The following is a 21,139-nucleotide window of genomic DNA, read 5'->3' on the forward strand; positions in this document are numbered from 1 at the left end:
AATGTAATGTGCTTCAGGTGGGACAGAAGCTGTAGAAGGGGGGATGGAAATGTTGGTTTAAATGAATGTGTGAAGAAGAAAAGAGAAATAAGGTAAATGTTGGGGTCAAATGTTGAACTGAAATGATATGTGGGTTGAATTGAAAATGAGTGTAAAGAAAAGAGGGAAAACGTAAATGGGTTTGAGTTCAATTGAAATGTGTGTAAAAAGAGAATTGAAATGTGGGTTGAATTTAGAGGAATGGGGAAAGAGGAAGAAATGAAAAGAAATGCAAATGGTGGTGGTGGAACGGAAATTGAGAAGTGTGCTAAAAAGATAAGAGACTATGTGGGGAAATTGATGTGGTGATGGAAAAATGTTGTGGGGTGCTGTGTTTTGGTACAGGGGGGATATGAGATGTGTGTGGGTTGTGCATGTCGCGTGGAAGCGACATTATTGTTGGGCGGGGAGTATGTAGCGTTCCAGGTAATCCAGGTATTACCTGTAATGTGATGTGCAATAGAAGTGTCTAGATTGCAGCTAGGAACTAATGTGTGTGGGTGTGTTCCTAGGGGGAAGGGGGTATATAGGACCAGCGGCCGCGGGCCGGATGTCAGTCTAGTTCTGCGAGCGAGCTGAGACGGTTGCTGTGTGTAGAGCTAGCTGTGAAGCTAGCTGCTAGGAGCTTAAAGAACCTGTACCAACTACAACTCTCCGTTCCTTGGCGGATACACAATCCGTTACAATATATATACCGTATATATATTAATAATAATAATATTATAATAATATTATAATAATATTATTATTATTATTATTATTATTATTATTACTACTACTACTACATGTGCAAGCACCTATTAATGTTTGTTTTCATTGTTATAAATGCTACATTGTTTGCTTAATGCCTACGTTTTGCTATGGGTGAATGGCCTCAGCCTTGTTGTAATGATTCCTGGATACAGTGATGTTTCCCCACATTGCCACTGCACTGCTATGGTAGCTGTGGTCCAGTTGATAACCACATTGCTACAGCTTCAAAGAAATATGTTATCTGAGACATTTTTGAAGACACAATAACAGTATTTGACAGCTCCTTCAAAACAACCATGCAGCTGGCTGGCTACAAACACCACAATTAATTCCACGCTGGCTCTCTAAAAAGTACAGGCTAATGGTTTTTGGGTAGTCCTTGTACGATTTTAATGATTCAGAACTTCAAATGAGGAACTCAATTCAAACTGGCTCTTGTTCTGTCAAGAAGCAAAGACTGACTGATGGATAGGGGAGTGGCGATGGTGTGGCTGGAGCTTTGTGGAAATCAAGAGCGTACAAATTGAGTTTTTTATATCTTGCCGCTTGAAGAAAAAGAAGGGGTGGCTGAAATAAACTGTCCGGACGGTTCTGATAGGCAACAATTGGGTCTCAATTAAAAAGCCACACACACACACAAGTTGACTGTGTTCCTAATTGGGGTTTTGGACTCATGCCCAAAACACTGTCAACTTGTCAACTTCTCTTCCCTCTTCATACTGATTCTATTTAGCTACAAACTTCAAATTGAATAGAAACTGTTTCTGGCTTGCTGAGCTAGAATAGTGAGAGATCTATAGAAATAACTTGATATTTGGAGGCAGAGTGTACGATATCACGGTATTTCCACTTGCGATACGTTATCGATACACTGGCACCAAGTATCGATATTTTAATAAAATAAACAGAATCTTGAAACTGATTCCCCGCAGCCATTTTGATAAACAGAGTCACAACTGCATATAGGGTTGTCAAAAATATTGATACTTCTGTAGTCGATACTAAACATTTTAAACAGATACAATAGTCCTTTGCTACAGTATCGAGTTTATCAATACCAGCAGCACTTCCACACTGCGTCCTCCACACACACCCCGGCACCGCTGCAGCTGAGCTGAGCTCAGCCCCACCTCCCTCCTCTCTGTGCTCTTGTTGTTGCTAGCAAAACAGTGTGCATTTCCCCAATGAAAGAGCTTTGTCAACATGGCAGCAGATCCTCCGTGACCAGTTTTGGTCTCTATAAGGAATTTCAAGAGGTAAGCTCCCGTTTCAACTTTAATGAAGCACATTACATAAATGTTAAGATAACGTTACCTCAGAATTAGCCGTTTAGCCACATTTAGCCGCCGTTTGCTAAGATATTCCAAATAACGTTACATAGAGCTAGCTGCTACCGGCTTGCCCGGATAATAACATTTTTATTTAACAAGATTCAAAATGATTTTGCGCCTGACAAGTGTGATGTTTCTCTTATAGTCCCAGACTGAAGCTGAGGAAAGTCATCCTGTAACAACTGACCTGAACACTCACAGCCTGAGCCTACCCTCTCACCCTATCAACAGTATTTGAACAGCAACGAAAATAAATGCAAGTCACAAGAAACAAAGGAGATAAATGAGGATGTAGGAGAGTATTTATGCACATTTATTATTATTATTATTATTATTATGGATCAGGCCTGTTTACACCGTGTAGAGACCTCTGTTCCAACTGGACCACTGCTTTGCTTTGGAGCAGCAGAGACGGAAGCACACTGATGGTAGTAACTTTACCCTGTAATAATTTATAACTGAGTCCTGGACATCCAGAGCTGGTGTTTGGACTGTGTTGGGCTGATCTCTTGAGCATAATGGCTACTGGGAGCAGCAGCTTGAGGGAGGCTTTAGAGGAAATTGTAGCCTACACAAAACATGGAAACTGGAACCCCCTGCCCCCACTACTTAAGACAATTAAAATATATATATTGTGAATATATGCCATTGTTCTCATGTTTTAATAATAAAAAAGCCTCTTGTTATAATTTTTCCTCTGTGGTATTGAAAATGGTATAGAGTAGCTATTTCCTGGGTATTGATAGCCTATCGAGGTTGAAATTCTAGTATTGTGACAACATGACGTGAGTGAGTGATGTCAATCAGTCATGTCAATTCTGCTAATAAACGCATAATACCTGCTTTTTGCCTTTTAGGGGTATTTTTTCCTCTTCAGTTACACAGATATCGTGATGTATCGTAGATCAAATTTCTTCCAATATATCGCTTATCGCAGAATCGCTGTATCGTGATAATATCGTTATCGAGGGCTAAGTATCGTGACCATATCGTATCGTGAGTTACTCCGCGATTCCCACCCCTAATAGTGACTCCCTCTCCACATCTCCAAATAGGCATTTTTAGGGCAGCAACTCCTTCCAGCTCTCAAATGAAAACAGATATTGTTGGGGGGGATAAAATGGTCCAACAGTGAACCAGCCAACTGGGAGAGGAGGGCAAAAAAACCTTTCCAATTCCATTATATTTGAACATGCTGTAGGCGACATCTTTTTTCTGCATACGTCTCATTGCACCATTACACACTTCAGTCTTTTTTCTTCACCTGACATTCATCATCCATCGCTGTCATAACATGACATGAGTCCATTCACACCAGCCGCACGCTACGCCGAAGCCACGCTAAAGCTACGCTGAACCGATAGCGTCAGCTTCTGTTCTATTTTTTGTTTTTTTGTTTCTGGTGTGACCGCTTTAGCGTGGCACTCAGCATCACTCAGCTTCAGCATGGCTTCAGCCTGGCTTTGGCGTATGGTGTGAACAAAGCATAAGGACCTCCCATTGTGCTCTGCTCATTACAATGAACAGCGATGAAAATGACAAACGCAAATGAAACCTCTTTGACAACATGCACACGCACACTAAACAAACCTATGGGCAGAGAGACAGACAGGCATAGAGTGGAGGTCACGGTGAAAAAACTATGAATCACAGTTGTCAGCACTCTTCATATGGTGTGGACCCACGCGCATCCCCTGCCAATATTCAGGACAGATATTGTCCGGGACACCTGATTGGCTGGTCGATGTAGGTGGCGGGACCTTATTAACACATTCAGTGCCAGCGACGCCATATGGCGTCATTAGAAATTTACCGTAGAGTGCCAGCGACGCCAAATGGCGTCAATAACTTGAATTTTTTTTTTTGACGGGGGGGTGTCGATCTATGCCTCTTACATCGCCTCTTACAGTATCAGAGGTATTGAATGTGTCTAACCTATTTTACAGAACCCTTAGGTGGCGACAGCGCTCTCCAGATGAGAGAACGTGGAGTGAAACACACAGAAGAAGTCCCCATGTCGTTGGGGAAAAGCAGGAAATCGCATCGCATCCGTCCGTATGCAGCTGCTTCATTGAAGCAACGTTTAGCTGTGCCCCTGCAGCAGCCAATCTGCTATCACAATTGAGCACCTCGTTGTCCGCTGCAACAGCCTCCGTGTCGGCTGCAACACCCATTTGCATGATCAGCCGTGGATTTGTTATTATTCTCAACTTGAAGCATGGGAGCTGGTACACGCGGCTGTAAAAAAGCAGGATCTAGCGGACTTTTTCAGTGCTGAGCACAGGCAGAGAAAACAGCAGGGCAGAGAGACACTCCTCCCACAACGGGAAGGGGGGAGGAGGAGGGGGGGAGGTGGGCACGCAGAGCCAAGTACACAACACAGACCCAGACAGCAGGACAGGGTTGGCAAACGCAAGCCAGAATATCCGATGCCCACCAGCAGCAAAAGATCAGCAAGAAGCTGCAACCAGCAGCGCATGCAGGCGCCAGCGCTGCTGGTTTCAGCTAAAAATATTATTCTTCCAAACAAAATTCCCTTGCCTTCACTGTTTTATTGAAGGAAATTATTTTTGAGGTGTGACTACATCAGAAAATTAGCTTCAGAGTCAGTGATGTGCTTGAAATGTTTAATTTCACAAAAGGCTCATTATCTCAGCTCGTAGAAAAAAAGCTCTGTTTTTCGTTCAATCAAGCTATCTTCTCCGGCTCATAACTAAAGAACGGAAAATGGGATCAATAAACTTTTTTTTGCAGGTGATAGAAGAGAGTCTCATCGTTATTTGTGCGTGTTCAGTGTTTACATAGTAATTATTAAAGAAATTATATGACTGTTTTAAAATGCATTGCGGCCTATGTGGCACAGCAAGCAACCTTTTGCCCAAGGGCCGTGGCACTGAAAGTGTTAATAATGAAGCTAACGTTACTGATAACCCATTACAGAGCGCTGCAACAACACACCTGTATGTTAATAGCTAGGCTAGCTGTTAGCACGTTAGTTATGTGGCAGGAAAAGCTATCAAGCAGTTTGAGTCACGCTGTTTCCATAAAGCCCACCAGCTTTGATATCTGTTGGCTAGTTGTTGATATTTATATCGATGCGAGGAGACACTCATGACAGCTATTTATTTCCAGTAACTGTTTCCAGTAGTTCAGCTCTGGACTAGACAAAGAGTTTAACAAAGTGAGAGCAGACAAACAGAGAGAACAACACTGCTGTCATTAGGCTGCGGCAGTGTTATAATCGGTGCGGTGGAACAAGGTATTACGTTCAGTTCTTATCAATGTAAGTTCTTTGGCGCAGAATCATCAAAGTAGTTTGATGATTGACACAGACAGCAACCAATCAGTTGGGGCTGAAAAATACATCACAGAATCAGTGGTGGATAGGCTTGTGTTCAGACCCTAATGAAGGATTCATTGGAGCTGGTTGCCAGGCTAGTTCCCCAGTGTGCTTGACTCAACAGGTTCCCTTCCTAGGGTCCACAGAGCCCCATATCGGCACCGCTCACCCCTCCACACACAAACACACCTTCACCAGGACTCCACTGGGGCACGAGTAAAGAGCAATGGGGGGTTATGAGCCACAGTTTGCGTCCATGTAGCATAGCGTTATATAAACAATTACCCCGTCTGATTTTAATTTCAAGGAAAGCAAACTCCCAACAAATCTGACAAACTCTCTGGCCCTCTTGGTGGATGAACAGAGGTTGTTTTGAGGAAAAGCAGTGTAGCTGAGTGACAGTCAAGGAGTGAGTTGGATAAAGTGAGTGAGAGGGAATGGGATGGAAAGTAAAGTACGTTTCAGTCTGCGTAACCCCCAACATCAAGGTCAACCGCTCTTTTCCTGACTGAGCAAGTGAATGTGAAACTCAAAGTCGTACAACAACAACAAACTCTCCAGTAAATCAGCAAATCTGCTGTATAGGCCTGTAATATTTATTGAAAATGATCATATTTTCAACAACAACCGCTTGTTACAAGACACAAAGTGCTTGATCCCTATAATCTTTAATGAATGAATATCTGATCTCAACATTCAGCAGAACAATGTTAGTCAAGATGATCATTTTAAGTCACAAGGAAATCCATATTCTTCAGTTTCACTTGAACCTTGATGAGAAATGATTTAGCAAAGTGCAAGAAACAAGGCAGGTTGCTCCAAACAACGTGTCCAATTAGTGTGAGGAAAACATGCGGTACCACAGGCGTTTATACTTCTGCTTTCACATGAAAGCAACCTGCAAGCTTTGTTCCAGTCAGCTGATGACTTGTGTGCTTGTTTGCCTACAAGTGAAAAGTAGACTAGGGCGGAACAGAGCGCAGAAGTGAAACTGAAATGCATGTTGATTTGAGAATGATTCCAGACTAGGGTATGTACTGTATTTAGCAAAGCTGCGGTCTATATAGTGCAATAACTTATTCACTACTTCTGTCTCAATGTCCCACTTCTAAGAGAACTAATTTGCTTGAAGACGGGGATCATTTGAACAATATGAAAATGACTACACTGGGGGGGGATCTTTGCGTAAAAGCGACGAGGACAGCATTCAAAATACAAGATCATGTCCCATATTTCCTTGTTTTGCTGGACTTAAAAAGTACAATCTACGCATTAGAGCAGGGGTGGGCAATTATTTTTCATGGGGGGCCACATGAGAAACCCAGATTGTTGCCGGGGGCCGAACAAATATTGTCATGCCGTAACCCATGGATGGGTAACTTTGATGATAGAGAGGGCCACAAAAAATGTCCTCGCTACCAGGTTTTGCTGAGGGCCGAACGGCGCCAGCGTGAAAAATGTGGTGCATTTGAAGCCAGGTTTAGAGGAATAACTCATTTTAAATTACCAGTTGTGATGTCATTATTCAGTCTTAACCACCAATATTTGATCCTTTTCTCACTCACTCCTATGTCACCACCTGCTCTCAGGGCTTGAAATTAACTTTTTTGACCACCTGCCAATATGGCTGCTAGATTTTAAAGTTACCAGTAGGGGTGCACCGATCACGTTTTTTGCCACCGATCACCGATTGCCGATCACCTATGAGAAATATCTGCCCAACCGATCATCGACCGATCACCGATTACCGATCACCGATATATATATATATATATATTTTAATTTATTTATTTTGTAAGCAGCTATAGCAGTCTATTATAGAACAGTGTCCATTTTACATATAGGCCTACATTTCATGCATCAAATTGAAAGTGCAGCACATTTTCTTTTTTTCTACATCAATATTTTATACTGTGTAGGCTAAAGGAAACCGCCAACATGATTTTTTGTGTGTGAGATAATTGGAGCACAAGACTGTGTTGAACTAAATGGCTAGTAGTTCAGTCCAGTTCCCTCAGTTCAGTTTATAAAAGAACAAAAATCGTTCCACTTCGGGATTTCCATGTTACCAGTTCAATGCAGTTCAGTTCACTCAACAAAAATACTCAATTTTCCGGGATTTCCCTGTTACACAAGAAAATAACTTCGACCCAAGTAAACTATTTTATCGATTAAGCTAAAGCGGCTAACGCTAACCGGAGCTATTAACATTAGGAGGATACACGCAAATATGGATCAAACACGGACTTAACAGCATGCAAATGCCTCGGTAGGCGGGAGGACTGGAGGTAACTTCTCTCTGCTGAGTCTGCTGCTCTAATCACCAGCTGATGTGTGTGATTCAAAGACGCAAGGGGTGTGTTGACAGTCTGGTGTGGTGTGTGGAGGTGAGTACACTGACGAAAGCAAAGCGTGTGCTTTGCAACACAATGATATAAACGTTAGAGCACAATATGAAAGTTAAACGATAGACATTGAAGACATGAAAATGGGCTGCCTCATGTTTCTCACGTGCAGCATGATCGGCTATGCAATCGGCGACAATAAAGAAATATCTGCAGCAGCAGATCATATATATATTTGAGGTCAAAATCGGCCGATACAGATTGCGTGTCGATCGATCGGTGGACCCCTAGTTACCAGCCAATTAGAATTTCCACTAGCTGAAATGTTTTTCTTGAAATAAATCAGAATATGAGTGGGTTAATTTAAGCATAAGTATCAGTAAGTGTCCCGGGATGATCAAAGCCTGTGTTGAGGGTCACACGAACAAAAATGCAGTCTTGAAGCTAAATAAATCCAAAACCAATGAGTTATTTGAGTTATTTAAATTTCTACTTCAATGTAGTCTTTTAGTCATAAAGATTAGGTGGCGCCCGCGGGCTGCATCCGGCCCGCGGGCCGCATTTTGCCCATGTGTGCATTATAGCCTATACACAGGATATGCATATCTAGAAAAACATATCCGACGTATAACATATCTTATCATTATAAGATATTATCCAGGCAGAAAGTGTAACATACTTAAGGACAGAAGTGAACGTTCAATCTAACTTGGAGAAATGGACAAGGGGCGTGTCTGTTCTGTCCATGTTGTATGTTGAGTTGTAGTAGTCAATGAAAAGCAGCCCCAAACAACTGTGGCCCAGCCTGCTCCGGTGCACTGCTGAGAATGGGCAATGGGCCCAGCTCTAGGATGTGTGAATTGGCTGGCCGCTTTCCGAGCCACGGTCGGCTTCTGAACACGTGTCCGACCCCTCCGTCCGAAGCCATCATCGTTATCATCACCCCCATAATTAACATCATCACACTATGGTTAGTGTGATCAATGTAGCCAGTCAGACTAATGGATATGGGAGGCCAATGCACAGAGGGAAAAACTAAGGCTTTAAGTCTCACTGAGTAATGGCCCTCCCCTTTGGCCAAATGATGCCCGCATATACTTAAAGCATCATTTACATTAGCGCCTGTTCTGGCCCATTGCACCCAACGCTGGAAATGGGTCATTAGTGGCAAAATATTCACATCATCTCCGTTCATGTTGGAAGAAACAAATGTAACAGCATGAGTCAAATTGCCTGTAATGCGTGTAATGTGCAAATACTGCCACTGGGGGGGTATAGTCTTATCATATAGCTAGATGTGCAAGTGTGTTTAAGGGTGATTACTGCATAAGGGTAATGTGGCAGGAAAGGGTTCAGTGGGACATCACTGTTAAAGCAGGGTAATACTGCCACCATCTGGGACACCAAGGCTCCATCTCAATTCTCCTCAGTCCACCAATTGAGGACGTATTGAGATCTCCCCACAGAGTTAACAGTGTGGTACTGTTCTAAGCTTAAGCAAGCAGAAGATTACACCATGTTGCCATCAGTGTTCTGATCTCCCAACTTAGTGAAACAAAGTATACGACTGCAAACTCACTAAGCAGCAAGGTAGCCGCTGAATTTAGATGAGGCAGGGAGGAGTCCACTCAAATTAAACCCTGCTGACTGAACAAGCAGCTTTGGGGGGGAATCATCTATGACATCATTATTGTCTAATCAGACGCTGCTGAAGTCAGAGGCATGTCAATGTGGAAGATTAATGGTGCATGTGAATTTCTTACTGGAATTTACACAACTGTGGTCAAGCGCTGATGGACTCCTATTTGTGTGCAACTGTTGTCTGTAATAATTCTAAAGTTTAAATTTTGCACCAGATGCCAGCACAATTACAAATCTGGAAAATGTCCTTAGTGTTATTATTGTCTTTTATATCACTGCAGCACACCATGGCATTACCGCTAAGAATCAGATAGTTCAAAGTGGCCACTGGACAGTAGCACAGCAGAGTGGATGCTACTGTACTACTGTAGCTGAGTGAACGTAGATGTGCTACAAGCCACTCAGAGCAACCTGATAACAGGATACTATGCACTGGGATCTGAATAGGGCATCCATTGGACCAGCACATGCACCATTCATGCAAACACAGACTAGAGGTATCGTAGCAGACTAGTAGCTTACTTGTTCCCTCTGATTCCTTCCCTGCGGACGTTGGCAAGGCCCTCATTCACCAGAGACTCAGCAAGGTTCTCGCCTGTTGTGTCTAGAGAGAGAAGGGAGGGGGACACACAGAAATGATCAAAAACACAAGCAACACAGAAATCAGATGTCAAATCATTTGGAGAAATGGAACCAAAAAAGGCATTTTTTACTTTGTCCAATATTACTACAGTTGTAAGAAAAACACTGACTGACTAGGCCCAACCCACAATAGTTGACTAAACTTTGGAAGTCACCTATTTTGGTTCATAATGAAATTAGCATTATTCATGTAAATTGACCCACTCAGGCCTTATGAACAGACACCTTTTAGCTAATTTGTGTTTATTGGGATAGCATTTTTATATAGCCTACTCCAGATATTACACATATTTTTCTTCAAAACATTTCAGTCAGACCAAAACTTAAAAAATAAAGGTGAAAGTGAAATGTTCTGTATATATGTGAATCGCTTGGCTTGTCCTAGTAAAACTCTTATTAGGATTTTAGGAAATGAATGGGGAACAAAAACCCTTCCCATGCCGAACCAGGAAGAGGGTGTGACTTAGGCACTCTAGAGAGAAATGGGATGTACCCAGAGAGAAAGAAGCCCCTTTTACACAGCCTGTGAAAGCTGCGATCGTTGGGGGTGTAATGAGCCTCGCCTCCTGTATAAAAGTCACAAATACGGAATGGGGGATCATTTTGATCTGCCATTTCGTTCCGGGAGTGGAGGTAGTAGCAGCCCCAAATCGATGTCTGTGTAAAAGGCTAACCCAGCGAAATGTTGACATGAATTAAATTAATGGACATAAGCTTAACGACTTGTGAGAAGTAGGGTGGGAATTTCATGCATTAACGTTAGTTGAAGCCCTTAACGGTCAATCGGTTAATCATAACGCTGCATACCGATCAAATAAAATAAAACAGCGCGGCTTGTGCTTTGGGGGGACGCACGTGACAGCCTGGTTCTCAATGTAGTTCAGTAGCTCACGAAATCCCTCACAGTTCACCACGTTTATCTGCATCATGTCCTTATAAAGCAAATCCTCCAAGTTATTGGCTCTGCTGCATGAACCTCAGCAGCTTCTTCTAAACAGTCAGATTTGTCGTGTGAGTGCCCTGGTGAGTTTCACTTTCGCCTCGCACTGCAACCTCATTTCATGTGCAACATTGACAATGCAGGCTACTCGAGCTGAGCTGATTTGAGAACGGCATCACAATATAGCCTACAATAGATCCTACAATAGATCCTACAATAGATCCTTATTTCTTGAATTGACGACTCGCTCGCTCCACTGTAAATGGGAACGTATCAAATCCACCGCGCCAGTTCAGCTCACCCTAAAGTGCTCTCCGTGTGTGTGTGTGTGTGTGTGTGTGTGTGTGTGTGTGTGTGTGTGTGTGTGTGTGTGTGTGTGTGTGTGTGTGTGTGTGTGTGTCCGTGTGTGTGTGTCCGCTCAATCCCACATTTCACGTTTTGACCGCTTCTTTGCATCACCATTTCTGTGAAGTAACGTTACCTTCTCTGCTGGTATAAAAATTATTTCGCCTACAGTAGCCTATGTGAGTTCCACCGCAGAAATGATGCACAGAACGCATTGTTGGTTAATCAGTTAATTACATTTTAATGTAAGTGTCTAGTGAGAAGACCTCTCGCTGGCTCATTTGCAGCCTTTCCTAATGGTGATATTGCGGGATCTCTGTGTAAAAGTGGTTAGAGAGCTCTACAGTGACTCATTATTTTTCTTGATTTATGTGGTTTATGTTTAGCAAGTGTAGTTCTAAATTTCTGGCTCTCTGACCCTGTGATTGAGTTAAAGGAGAATTTCGGTTTTTTACACCACGGTCCTCATTTCCAGCTTAAAATATTATGTTTTACTCACCGAAATAGTTTGGCTTCATTCGGATGCCCACAGAAGTGTGGATGGAGAGGTGGTGGTCCACTCACCTTTCCCCAGATAGACCATGCCTATTTGTGGATGGAGAGGTGGTGGTCCACTCACCTTTCCCCAGATAGACCATGCCTATTTGTGGATGGAGAGGTGGTGGTCCACTCACCTTTCCCCAGATAGACCATGCCTATTTGTGGATGGAGAGGTGGTGGTCCACTAACCTTTCCCCAGATAGACGATGCCTATTTATGGATGGAGAGGTGGTGGTCCACTCACCTTTCCCCAAATAGACCATGCCTATTTGTGGATGGAGAGGTGGTGGTCCACTAACCTTTCACCAGGTAGACCATGCCTATTTGTGGATGGAGAGGTGGTGGTCCACTAACCTTTCCCCAGATAGACCATGCCTATTTGTGGATGGAGAGGTGGTGGTCCACTCACCTTTCCCCAGATAGACCATGCCTATTTGTGGATGGAGAGGTGGTCGTCCATTAACCTTTCCCCAGATAGACCATGCCTATTTGTGGATGGAGAGGTGGTGGTCCACTCACCTTTCCCCAGATAGACCATGCCTATTTGTGGATGGAGAGGTGGTGGTACACTCACCTTTCCCCAGATAGACAATACCCCAGTCCTAAAACAACTCCACTGGCTTCCCGTCTCCTCCCGGATCACCTACAAAATCCTTGTATCACATACAAAGCTCTTCACCAACTGACCCCCCCATATCTCACCAACCTCCTCTCCCCCTATACCAGTGTATCTTAAAGTGTGGGGCGCAGTGGTATTACAGGTGGGGCGCGGGTGAAATCCGCGGAACCAATGTTTTAGCCCATTTTGAGGTCGGACTTCTTTTCCCCGTGAGGAAATAAACAAACCCCGCGCTTCTGTAGTGACCCATTCAAATCATCAGACAGACTGGAGGCTGTTTTAGTGTTTTAGATTAGTGCACAATGAAGAGACATTTGGCAGGGACAAACAAGGAGTCGGACGGCGGCAGTCAACAAAAACAACCGAGACGAAAATATGATGACGCCTATCTTGCTCTGGGATTCACAGTCAATGCGGTAGGAGACGAGGAGAGACCAGTCTGTGCTCTCTGTCTGAAAACTCTGGCAGCGGACAGCATGAAGCCTAACAAATTAAAAAGACACTTGGAGACAATACACCCCACTTTTGTCAATAAGCCACTCGGGTTCTTTCAGAGGAAACTCGGTGAATACCGCAAGCAGGAAAATCGGTTTGTAAAAGTGGCATCAGTGAACAGCAAAGCACAACTAGCGTCATACAAGGTCGCATACAGAATTGCACAGTGCAAGAAGCCGCACACCATCGCTGAGGAGCTCATACTCCCAGCAGCTATCGATATGGTGTCAACTATGCTGGATGAGACCAGCGCTGCAAAATTGAAGACTATCCCGCTGTCCAATGACACAATTGCAAAACGTATATGTGACATTTCAAATGACCTCGAGGAACAACTCACAGAAAAACTGACAGACACACGTTTCGCCTTACAAGTGGACGAGGCTACGGACAGCAATAAAGACTGCTTGCTTATCGCCTATGTTCGCTTTGTCACGTCGGAGTCACTGAGTGAGGATTTGCTGTTTTGCAAGTACGTTACAAGCAGAGCAACAGCTGAAGAGCTATTTAAGCTTCTGGACAGTTACCTGACAGAACACGGGCTGAAATGGGAGAACTGTGTGGGTTTTTGCACGGATGGTGCGCAGACTATGGCAGGGAAAAGGAAGGGCTTGCAGGCGCTGATAAAGAGGGTCTCCCCAAATACGCAATGGACGCACTGTATAATACACAGAGAAGCGCTGGCAGCAAGACAGATGAGCCCTGAACTAAACAACGTTTTGACTGATGTTGTCAGCGTGGTCAATTTCATAAAAACAAGACCCCTGAAAGCACGACTGTTTTCTGCACTATGTGAGGAGATGGGAGCTGAACATTCAGCTGTGCTGTTTCACAGTGAAGCTCGGTGGCTCTCCCGAGGGAAAGTGTTGTCGCGAGTCTTTGAGCTCAGGGAGGAAATTCGAGTGTTTCTGGAGGAGGAACGTATGAATGAATTTGCAGGCAAGTTTTTTTTAAACAACATTAAACATCCGTCATACACAGTACAATATAATTGAAATTTACACAGATATTATCCATGCAATTAATTCATTCACAGGTTTAGAGTTTATGTTTACCCTTAATGTTCTTTCTGCAAAGAGGTGGAATCAGGTTCTCATTCATTTTATGTTTGTAATCATGCATACACAAACATAAAATAAATGAGAAACTGATCAAAGTGATATGATATAACTTTGGATTGAAATTTCTTAATTATTTATTTGCAGCCAAGTTTGGTGATGAAGAATTTCTGATGAAACTGGCCTATCTCAGCGACATATTTGGAAAGCTGAATGAATTAAATCTTCAGCTTCAAGGCAGAGACAAGCACCTTCCTCACCTGGCAGACAAGATCCGCGGTTTCACTCGGAAGCTGGAGATGTGGGGCAGGCGACTTGATCAAGGAAATACGGATTTCTTTGAGAATTTGAGTGAATTTGCTGAAACCAGTGAGTTGGATACCACCACAGTGATTCCATGTCTCAAAGAGCACATCTCTTCTCTGAGAGGATACTTTCAAAAATACTTCCCAAACAACAGTGCTCAGTATGACTGGGTGAGAGATCCCTTCAGTGCAGCAGCACCTGCTGATTTCAGCTCTGCTGAAGAGGACCAGTTCATCGAGATGACGTCTGACTCCACCCTGAGGCTGAGGTTTACAACTCAGACACTGAGTGAGTTCTGGCTTGGTGTGGAGAGGGAGCATCCACTCATCGGGCAGAAGGCTGTGGGCATTCTGCTTCCCTTTGCCACCTCCTACCTCTGTGAGATCGGCTTTTCGGCTGTTGCCTCTCTCAAAACAAAGTACAGATCTAGGCTCAACGTTGAGCATGAATTGAGAGTGGCTGTATCAAGTCTGCAACCCCGTTTTGAAAAACTTTGCAGTGGAAAGCAGGCTCACTGCAGCCACTAATACTGAGAAAACTTGAGTCCTCACAGTTATTATTATTTTCTGCACAGGTTGCACTTTATTATTGTTTAGAAAAGATTTACAGTGGAAAACAGGCTCATTGCAGCCACTAATACTGAGAAAACTTGAGTCCTCACAAATGTCTGCACTTATTATTTTCTGCAGGTTGCACCTTATTATTGTTTTGAAAAGATTTACAGTGGAAAACAGGCTCACTGCAGCCACTAATACTGAGAAAACTTGAGTCCTCACAGAATATAGAAATGAATGGTCATTATGTCAATAAAAGTTAAACTTGGACCGTTTTGTTTCAATTTTGTTGGAGCGGTGGGGCCCGAAAGATTTTCTTCCTCCAAAGTGGGGCCTGACAGAAAAAGTTTGAGAACCACTGCCCTATACCAACCCTCCCGGTCACTCAGATCCACCTCTGCCGGCCTTCTCTCCGCTCCCAAGACCAACCTCCGCAGTTTCGGTGACAAAGCCTTCTCCAGGGCAGCTCCCAAGCTATGGAACTCCCCCCCCCCCCCGGACATTAGAGAATCAGAGTCCCTCACTGTTTTCCAATCCCGCCTCAAGACCCATCTCTTCTCCTCTGCCTTCTCTTAAGTTCACCCTGCCTATCCCTGTGTGCCTGTGTCATGTTTGTCCATTGTACCTTCGTCGCCCCCGCTCTTTTAGTGTTTAGTGTAAAGCGTCTTTGAGTCCTTGAAAAGCGCTATATAAATCCCATATTTATTATTATTATTATAATTTGTGGATGGAGAGGTGGTGGTCAACTCACCTTTGCCCAGGTAGACCATGCCGTACTCTCTGCCCAGAGCGGTCTTGATTTCCACATTGAAGCACACCTCTTTGCCGATTAGCTTCTTCCGCAGGAATTCTCTGGCTTGGAAGGCCCATGGCTGCGATACAGACAGGAATATTATTGTATTCCAAGGTTCCCATACATTTTCATGGATAAAATTTCAAAACTTTTCCATTATTTTTCAAGGATCCATAATAGAATTTCCATATAATGTGAGGAGATGACTGAATAAATACTGTACAAGAAATTAATACTACACTGGACAAATAGGACACACCTCTTTATACTGGATTTTAGTGCTTTAGAGTCACTGCATCACATTACATGGAAGCTATTGAAATTAAACATGAATTTTCCACAACAATATTTATTTAAGAAAAAAGAGAGAAAAGAAAAAGCACTTATAGCCAACTACAGCTACAGATTTATTTATTTTTATGTTACATTACATGGAAGATTATCCACGGAAGATTACTGTAACATTTACAGTTACACAACAAAAAACTTTTCCGAAACTTTCAAGGAATTTACTAATTCCATGAGTTTTCCAGGACTGGAAAATGAGATTTTGAAATTCCATGAGTTTTCCAGGTTTTACTGGCCTGTTGATCATGTTTTCTGTCCACCACTGGGTGGGGGGATGGTCTGAGCGACCTTAAGCCTCAAGTTCCAACTGAGAATTCACACACGTTTATCTCTAGGCCATATCATCATTTACACAGACATGGTCTGTACACCGATTTATACAGTAATGATGTCACAATTGCTCAACAAAATAAGATAGCAAAGCACTGTGACAGAAATCCCAAAGCAAACTCCTCTACCCTCTGCACAAACACAGATGCAACTTCATCAATATTAGCTCTCCAATAGAAATAATCAATGGTGTTTGGCAGGAGGGCCAATCAGCAGCACCTTATCCCACCTTTGCCAAACAAACACACACAAAACAAACAAACAAAGAACACAATTGGATGGAGCCATGACTCACCTCATCAGAGGTGTCCTTGGTGTCGGGCTGGCTCTGGGCGGCTCGGCGGGCCATGACCCCGGCCCGGACGTTACTGAGGTTGATCTGACGCTCCGGGGGTGGACCTCCTCGAGGCTGGCCCCGAACAATGATGGCACAGCCTGACAAGACCTGATGGAAAACAGCAAAGACAGTCTATAAAAGATCAAGTCATGGGTTGGTTCACAAAATGGTTCACAAAATTCACGGTTCGGTTCGGTTCAATACAACAGTGGTGTAACAGTTCGGTACATTTTCGACACAGCTTTTTCATCTCCGTTTGTTTCCTATGATATCCTTGTAGAAGACTTGCACTGTTCGGTTGGTTTGCAATGCGCATTTAATCTAAAGACTCATACCTAAACGCCAACGGTTCATACGAATACGCGCATTGTTAGACCCCTAGTCAACAGTAAACGTACTGGTCATGTGGTCCAAATGATCTGCAAACCATACCCCACCAACCTCCAATAAAGGCAAAACATTGAGAGCAGTTCACGATGGCCATTGTAGTACCAGGAAACAGGCTGAGAGGGCGCTCTCCGCTTCTACTTTCAACACACATACACACTTTGCATTGTGTAGTATGTCAAGAGTGAAGCAGCTTTAATTTGAAATTGGACTAACAAAAACAGGCAAATAAAGGTAGGCTAGTCCTCAATTGAGTAGTTATGCATCCAGGCTTCCATACAAAGGGTACCATGTCATGTGGACGAAAAACAGTTGACAGTGCATGAAAGCACAATAGCTATCAATTAGTCAAGTCTGCTACAAGATGTTATTGGAGCCAGCTAAACGGTTATAGAGCTGGAACGTAACTGAACAATATACTGCAAGTTGTCATAGTGACAGTCTGTCAAAGTCAGCATTCAAACGCAAGGTGAGATCACGCGGTATGATAACGTAACTAAACACAGGGGGGGGGGAGATAACCTACTGTTGGGTTTGACAACCTCGGCATTTACACGAATCTGAGCAAACAGCTTTTATCTGCAGACTCTCCAGTGTGTCTGCAGGGAGCATCACTGGGGGGGCTGTTGATCTAAGATGTGGGCTAGATAAAAGCAGCCTTTCATGAAATCACCAGTGTTTCCCTCTCAACATTAACTGACTAACTCCCTCCATGTGGGTGCTGTCATGTTACACACTGACCAGCAGAGGTACCGCTTTGAGGGCTTTCCCCTCCGCCTCTCTGTTTACATAAGGGCCAAGTTCTACTTGGAGTGTACAACATTTCCTTGCTCGACTCCATCACCTTTCTCAAAGCCCACAGTTGACTGCGCTAGATAAGTGACCCTCATGTCACCAAGAGGTCTTACTATATTGAATAGAAGACGAGGGTAGTCCAGACTTTGTACAACTAAGTTAGGCATAATCAGACGGTAATTTCTTCAAAACCCTGTTCACCTAACTACAAAGAATCAGGTGCACAATAAGAGGTGATCCTATAATGGCTCTCACAAAAACAAACTACTCTATTCCCAGGGTCCTGAACCACAGGGGTGTAGCTGACTCAGACACTCAGCAGGCAGGGCAGCCAATACTTACCTGTTTACTAATCACTGGTTGTAAAAACAGCCCTTGCTCTCCACCCTGGAGACTGGCATAATTAAGTGTATGGATGGACGTTATATGTTTCTTATATGATACATGATGTGATAGAACTAACATGGCAACATCTAAGTTCATTCAAAATGTATTGTACTCCTAGAAAACTAAGAATAAAGAAACTGGACGGACAAACCCCGTCTTTATTTTGTCACAGACGACACACCATGCATGTGCACATGTGCACGGCAGCCAGTACACACACACACACACTTTTGGAGGCGCTGTGAAATTTGCCCTCCGCATCCCAGGCGAGAATCCAACCCAGGACCTTCTTGCTGTAAGGCAAGAACGCGAGGCGAGAGCGCTACTAGTGCCCCACCGTGTAGCTCTGTCTGCTGAACTTAGTTTCTGTTTCAGCATGTTGTATTGCAGGATAAACACATTTGCATTAGGGGTGTGCCATATCATAATCGATATATTGTTACATTTCATATTCATATAGTCAAAAATTTATATTGTGATATTGACAATATTCCGACTCGATGTAATGACGTCACACCGTTAGGCTGCGTAACGGTATGATGTACGCACAGCAATAACAAGCACAGCTGAAAGCAGCACCACGGTGGAGGAGTTGATTCCAAAAATGAAATGACTTCAGTAGTGTGGAAGTGGTTTGGTTACAAAAGTGCATGTACAACAAACATAATATTTTATATTTGTAACATTTGAAGGCATATTTGAATATTTGAAGGCAAAATGTTACATTTATGCTAACATAAAACTGCAAGACTTCTTTTGTATGTTCTTGAAATTAATAATAAAATTGTTTTCAGTATTTTGTCATATCGTCAAGAATATCGCCATCGCAGAAATACCCTGAAATATTGGGATATTATTTTAGGGCCATATCGTCCACATCTAATTTGCATCCATTTCGAAAGCCACACTTCATCAATTGCAAGTACTTTCAGAACCTAGAGGAACACTAGAGGTTGGAGGAAAGGGCTTGTGAGCAGAAAGCAAGCCAGTTCAAATCCCACACAACAGACTGGTAAAATATGAAAAGTGAATGAGTAACTCGCCTTCCCTCAACAACTACAATCAGGATGCCCTTGAGGGAGGTACTATAACTTCACCCCACTGCATTGTAGCCAACAATTAAGACTGGTGGTGTTGCTGCAAGAGAGTATAACGCTCAATTTACTTTACCTGGATACTTTTTTTAAAGGGCCTTTAGAAGAACATTTTAGCCAAATACGAAAATGAAAGCCTGTGCAAAGCGTATGGGGTAACACGAGATACTACTGAGACTATACACAGATACGTGTCAGTTTCCCGTGGTCGCTTTTGACCCGCAGAGTTGGCAAATATTCTCCAGCTTGAGTGATCTGAACACACTAACTTTGCAGCTTGACTACAGTCTTTATTGGCTGGACACATTTCATATATTCCACAAACTGCAGCCACTGAAATAGGACACGCTGAAATCTGCTACAAGGGCATTTATGGGGAATGCTTCAGAGGAACAGTAAGAGAGTCACTGACATAACAAGATAGCTTCTGATGTTAGCTGGCGTCTAACTACACATGTGGTCACTCAGGGAATTAATTAACTTTTTGTAGCTATGGTGCGGATTCCGTGTTCAACAGCACAGCAGACCACGGACTTTGATCATGGTCAAGTTTGACAGGTAACCTAACGACGTTACTTGATAACATTAGCTGGGAAACAAAACATCTGGTACAGCTAACTAGTTAGTCCCGGCTTGGCCACGAGTAGAGCTAACGACCGTACTACAGTGGAAGGCTGCTCACTTAATAACGTTATTTGTCAAACCGATTCTAATTATTCAGCTAAATTAGCTGAAGTTACTTCCAGCTAGCACGGTAACGTTAGCCCACGTAGGCTAATTGGCATCAGCAAGCTAGCAAACCAAAGCAGCTAACTAGTGTTAGCTGACATGCTGCTGCAGCCAGGTGAGGATGTTGATGACACTTTAAAACATTGTATTGGCAGCATTGGCAGCGAATAGACAGTCTATTAACGTTAAGCCCGTAAAATAATAAGTTGTAGTTGTCTGACAAGCGATCTGTTTGGACAGTTAGTTTAGCCCTCTTCAGCTCTGGGCTCACTTAGCTAGAAAGCTAACGTTATATCCTCTGTCAGATACACGTAAGCTAATACAACCATACAGTGTGTTGGGGAGCCTACCATCTTGACAATGCCTCGTTGCAGCGGGGCAGTCTGAGCAGGTGCTGCCTGAGATTGTGCCGAAACAGATGCCATGTCCACTGGGTTGAGATAGAACGCCGTTAAGGGGTGAGCGGGTCAGGGAGCCGGGAGTATGGGTGACTGTGCTACTGAGAGCCAAGAGAGAAAGGCTGAGCAGCGACGAACACACACGTTATACCGGAAACACAGTCTGCCATGCACACACCACACCACACACGTCAAAACCGTTACTTTTCCGGGTCCAGGGAGCAGAATGAATGGGAGTGAATGGAGCTGCTCCTCGAGCGCGTAAGCAAATTGAAATGATGTCTTCCGGTGCAAGAGGTGCGACACGTAAGCATAGTGAACTAGTGCTGCTTTCAGGGGCTGTCGGAAACATTTGCAACTCCGACTTGACATTCACATGAACAACCCAGCAAAGTGGAGAATGCAGTCAGAAAAAGCAAAGTGAAAATGTTCTATGATAGCAGAGTTGCTGCAGAGCCATGACCTAGGGTCGGAGAGCATAGAAGCCGTGTCAATAACAACCCGTATTTTTGACTGAGTACAACAGTGGGAGCATATGAGGAAACACTGAAGGTAGCATGGTATCATTCATAAGGTTCTCGGCCAGTGCGTGG

The 21,139-nt window shown here is 43.5% G+C and overlaps 1 protein-coding gene across 1 annotated transcript in view; it reads right to left on the reverse strand.

Moving 5' to 3' along the window:
• The window catches only part of snd1 (staphylococcal nuclease and tudor domain containing 1), a 400,387-nt gene extending 379,681 nt beyond the window's left edge, over positions 1–20,706 (reverse strand). Inside the window, exons 1-4 of the mRNA XM_083657501.1 lie at positions 20,499–20,706; positions 16,715–16,864; positions 15,700–15,820; positions 9,972–10,053 (exon numbers count right to left, since the gene is read on the reverse strand). Of these exons, the coding sequence (XP_083513627.1) occupies positions 9,972–10,053; positions 15,700–15,820; positions 16,715–16,864; positions 20,499–20,573 (428 nt within the window). The 5' untranslated portion in view covers positions 20,574–20,706. The remainder of the gene's footprint in view (positions 1–9,971; positions 10,054–15,699; positions 15,821–16,714; positions 16,865–20,498) is intronic.
• Between the last annotated feature and the right edge of the window lie 433 nt (positions 20,707–21,139).

Source organism: Poromitra crassiceps (genome assembly GCF_964638095.1).
Source record: "Poromitra crassiceps genome assembly, chromosome: 2".
Taxonomy (NCBI): Eukaryota; Metazoa; Chordata; class Actinopteri; order Beryciformes; family Melamphaidae; genus Poromitra; species Poromitra crassiceps.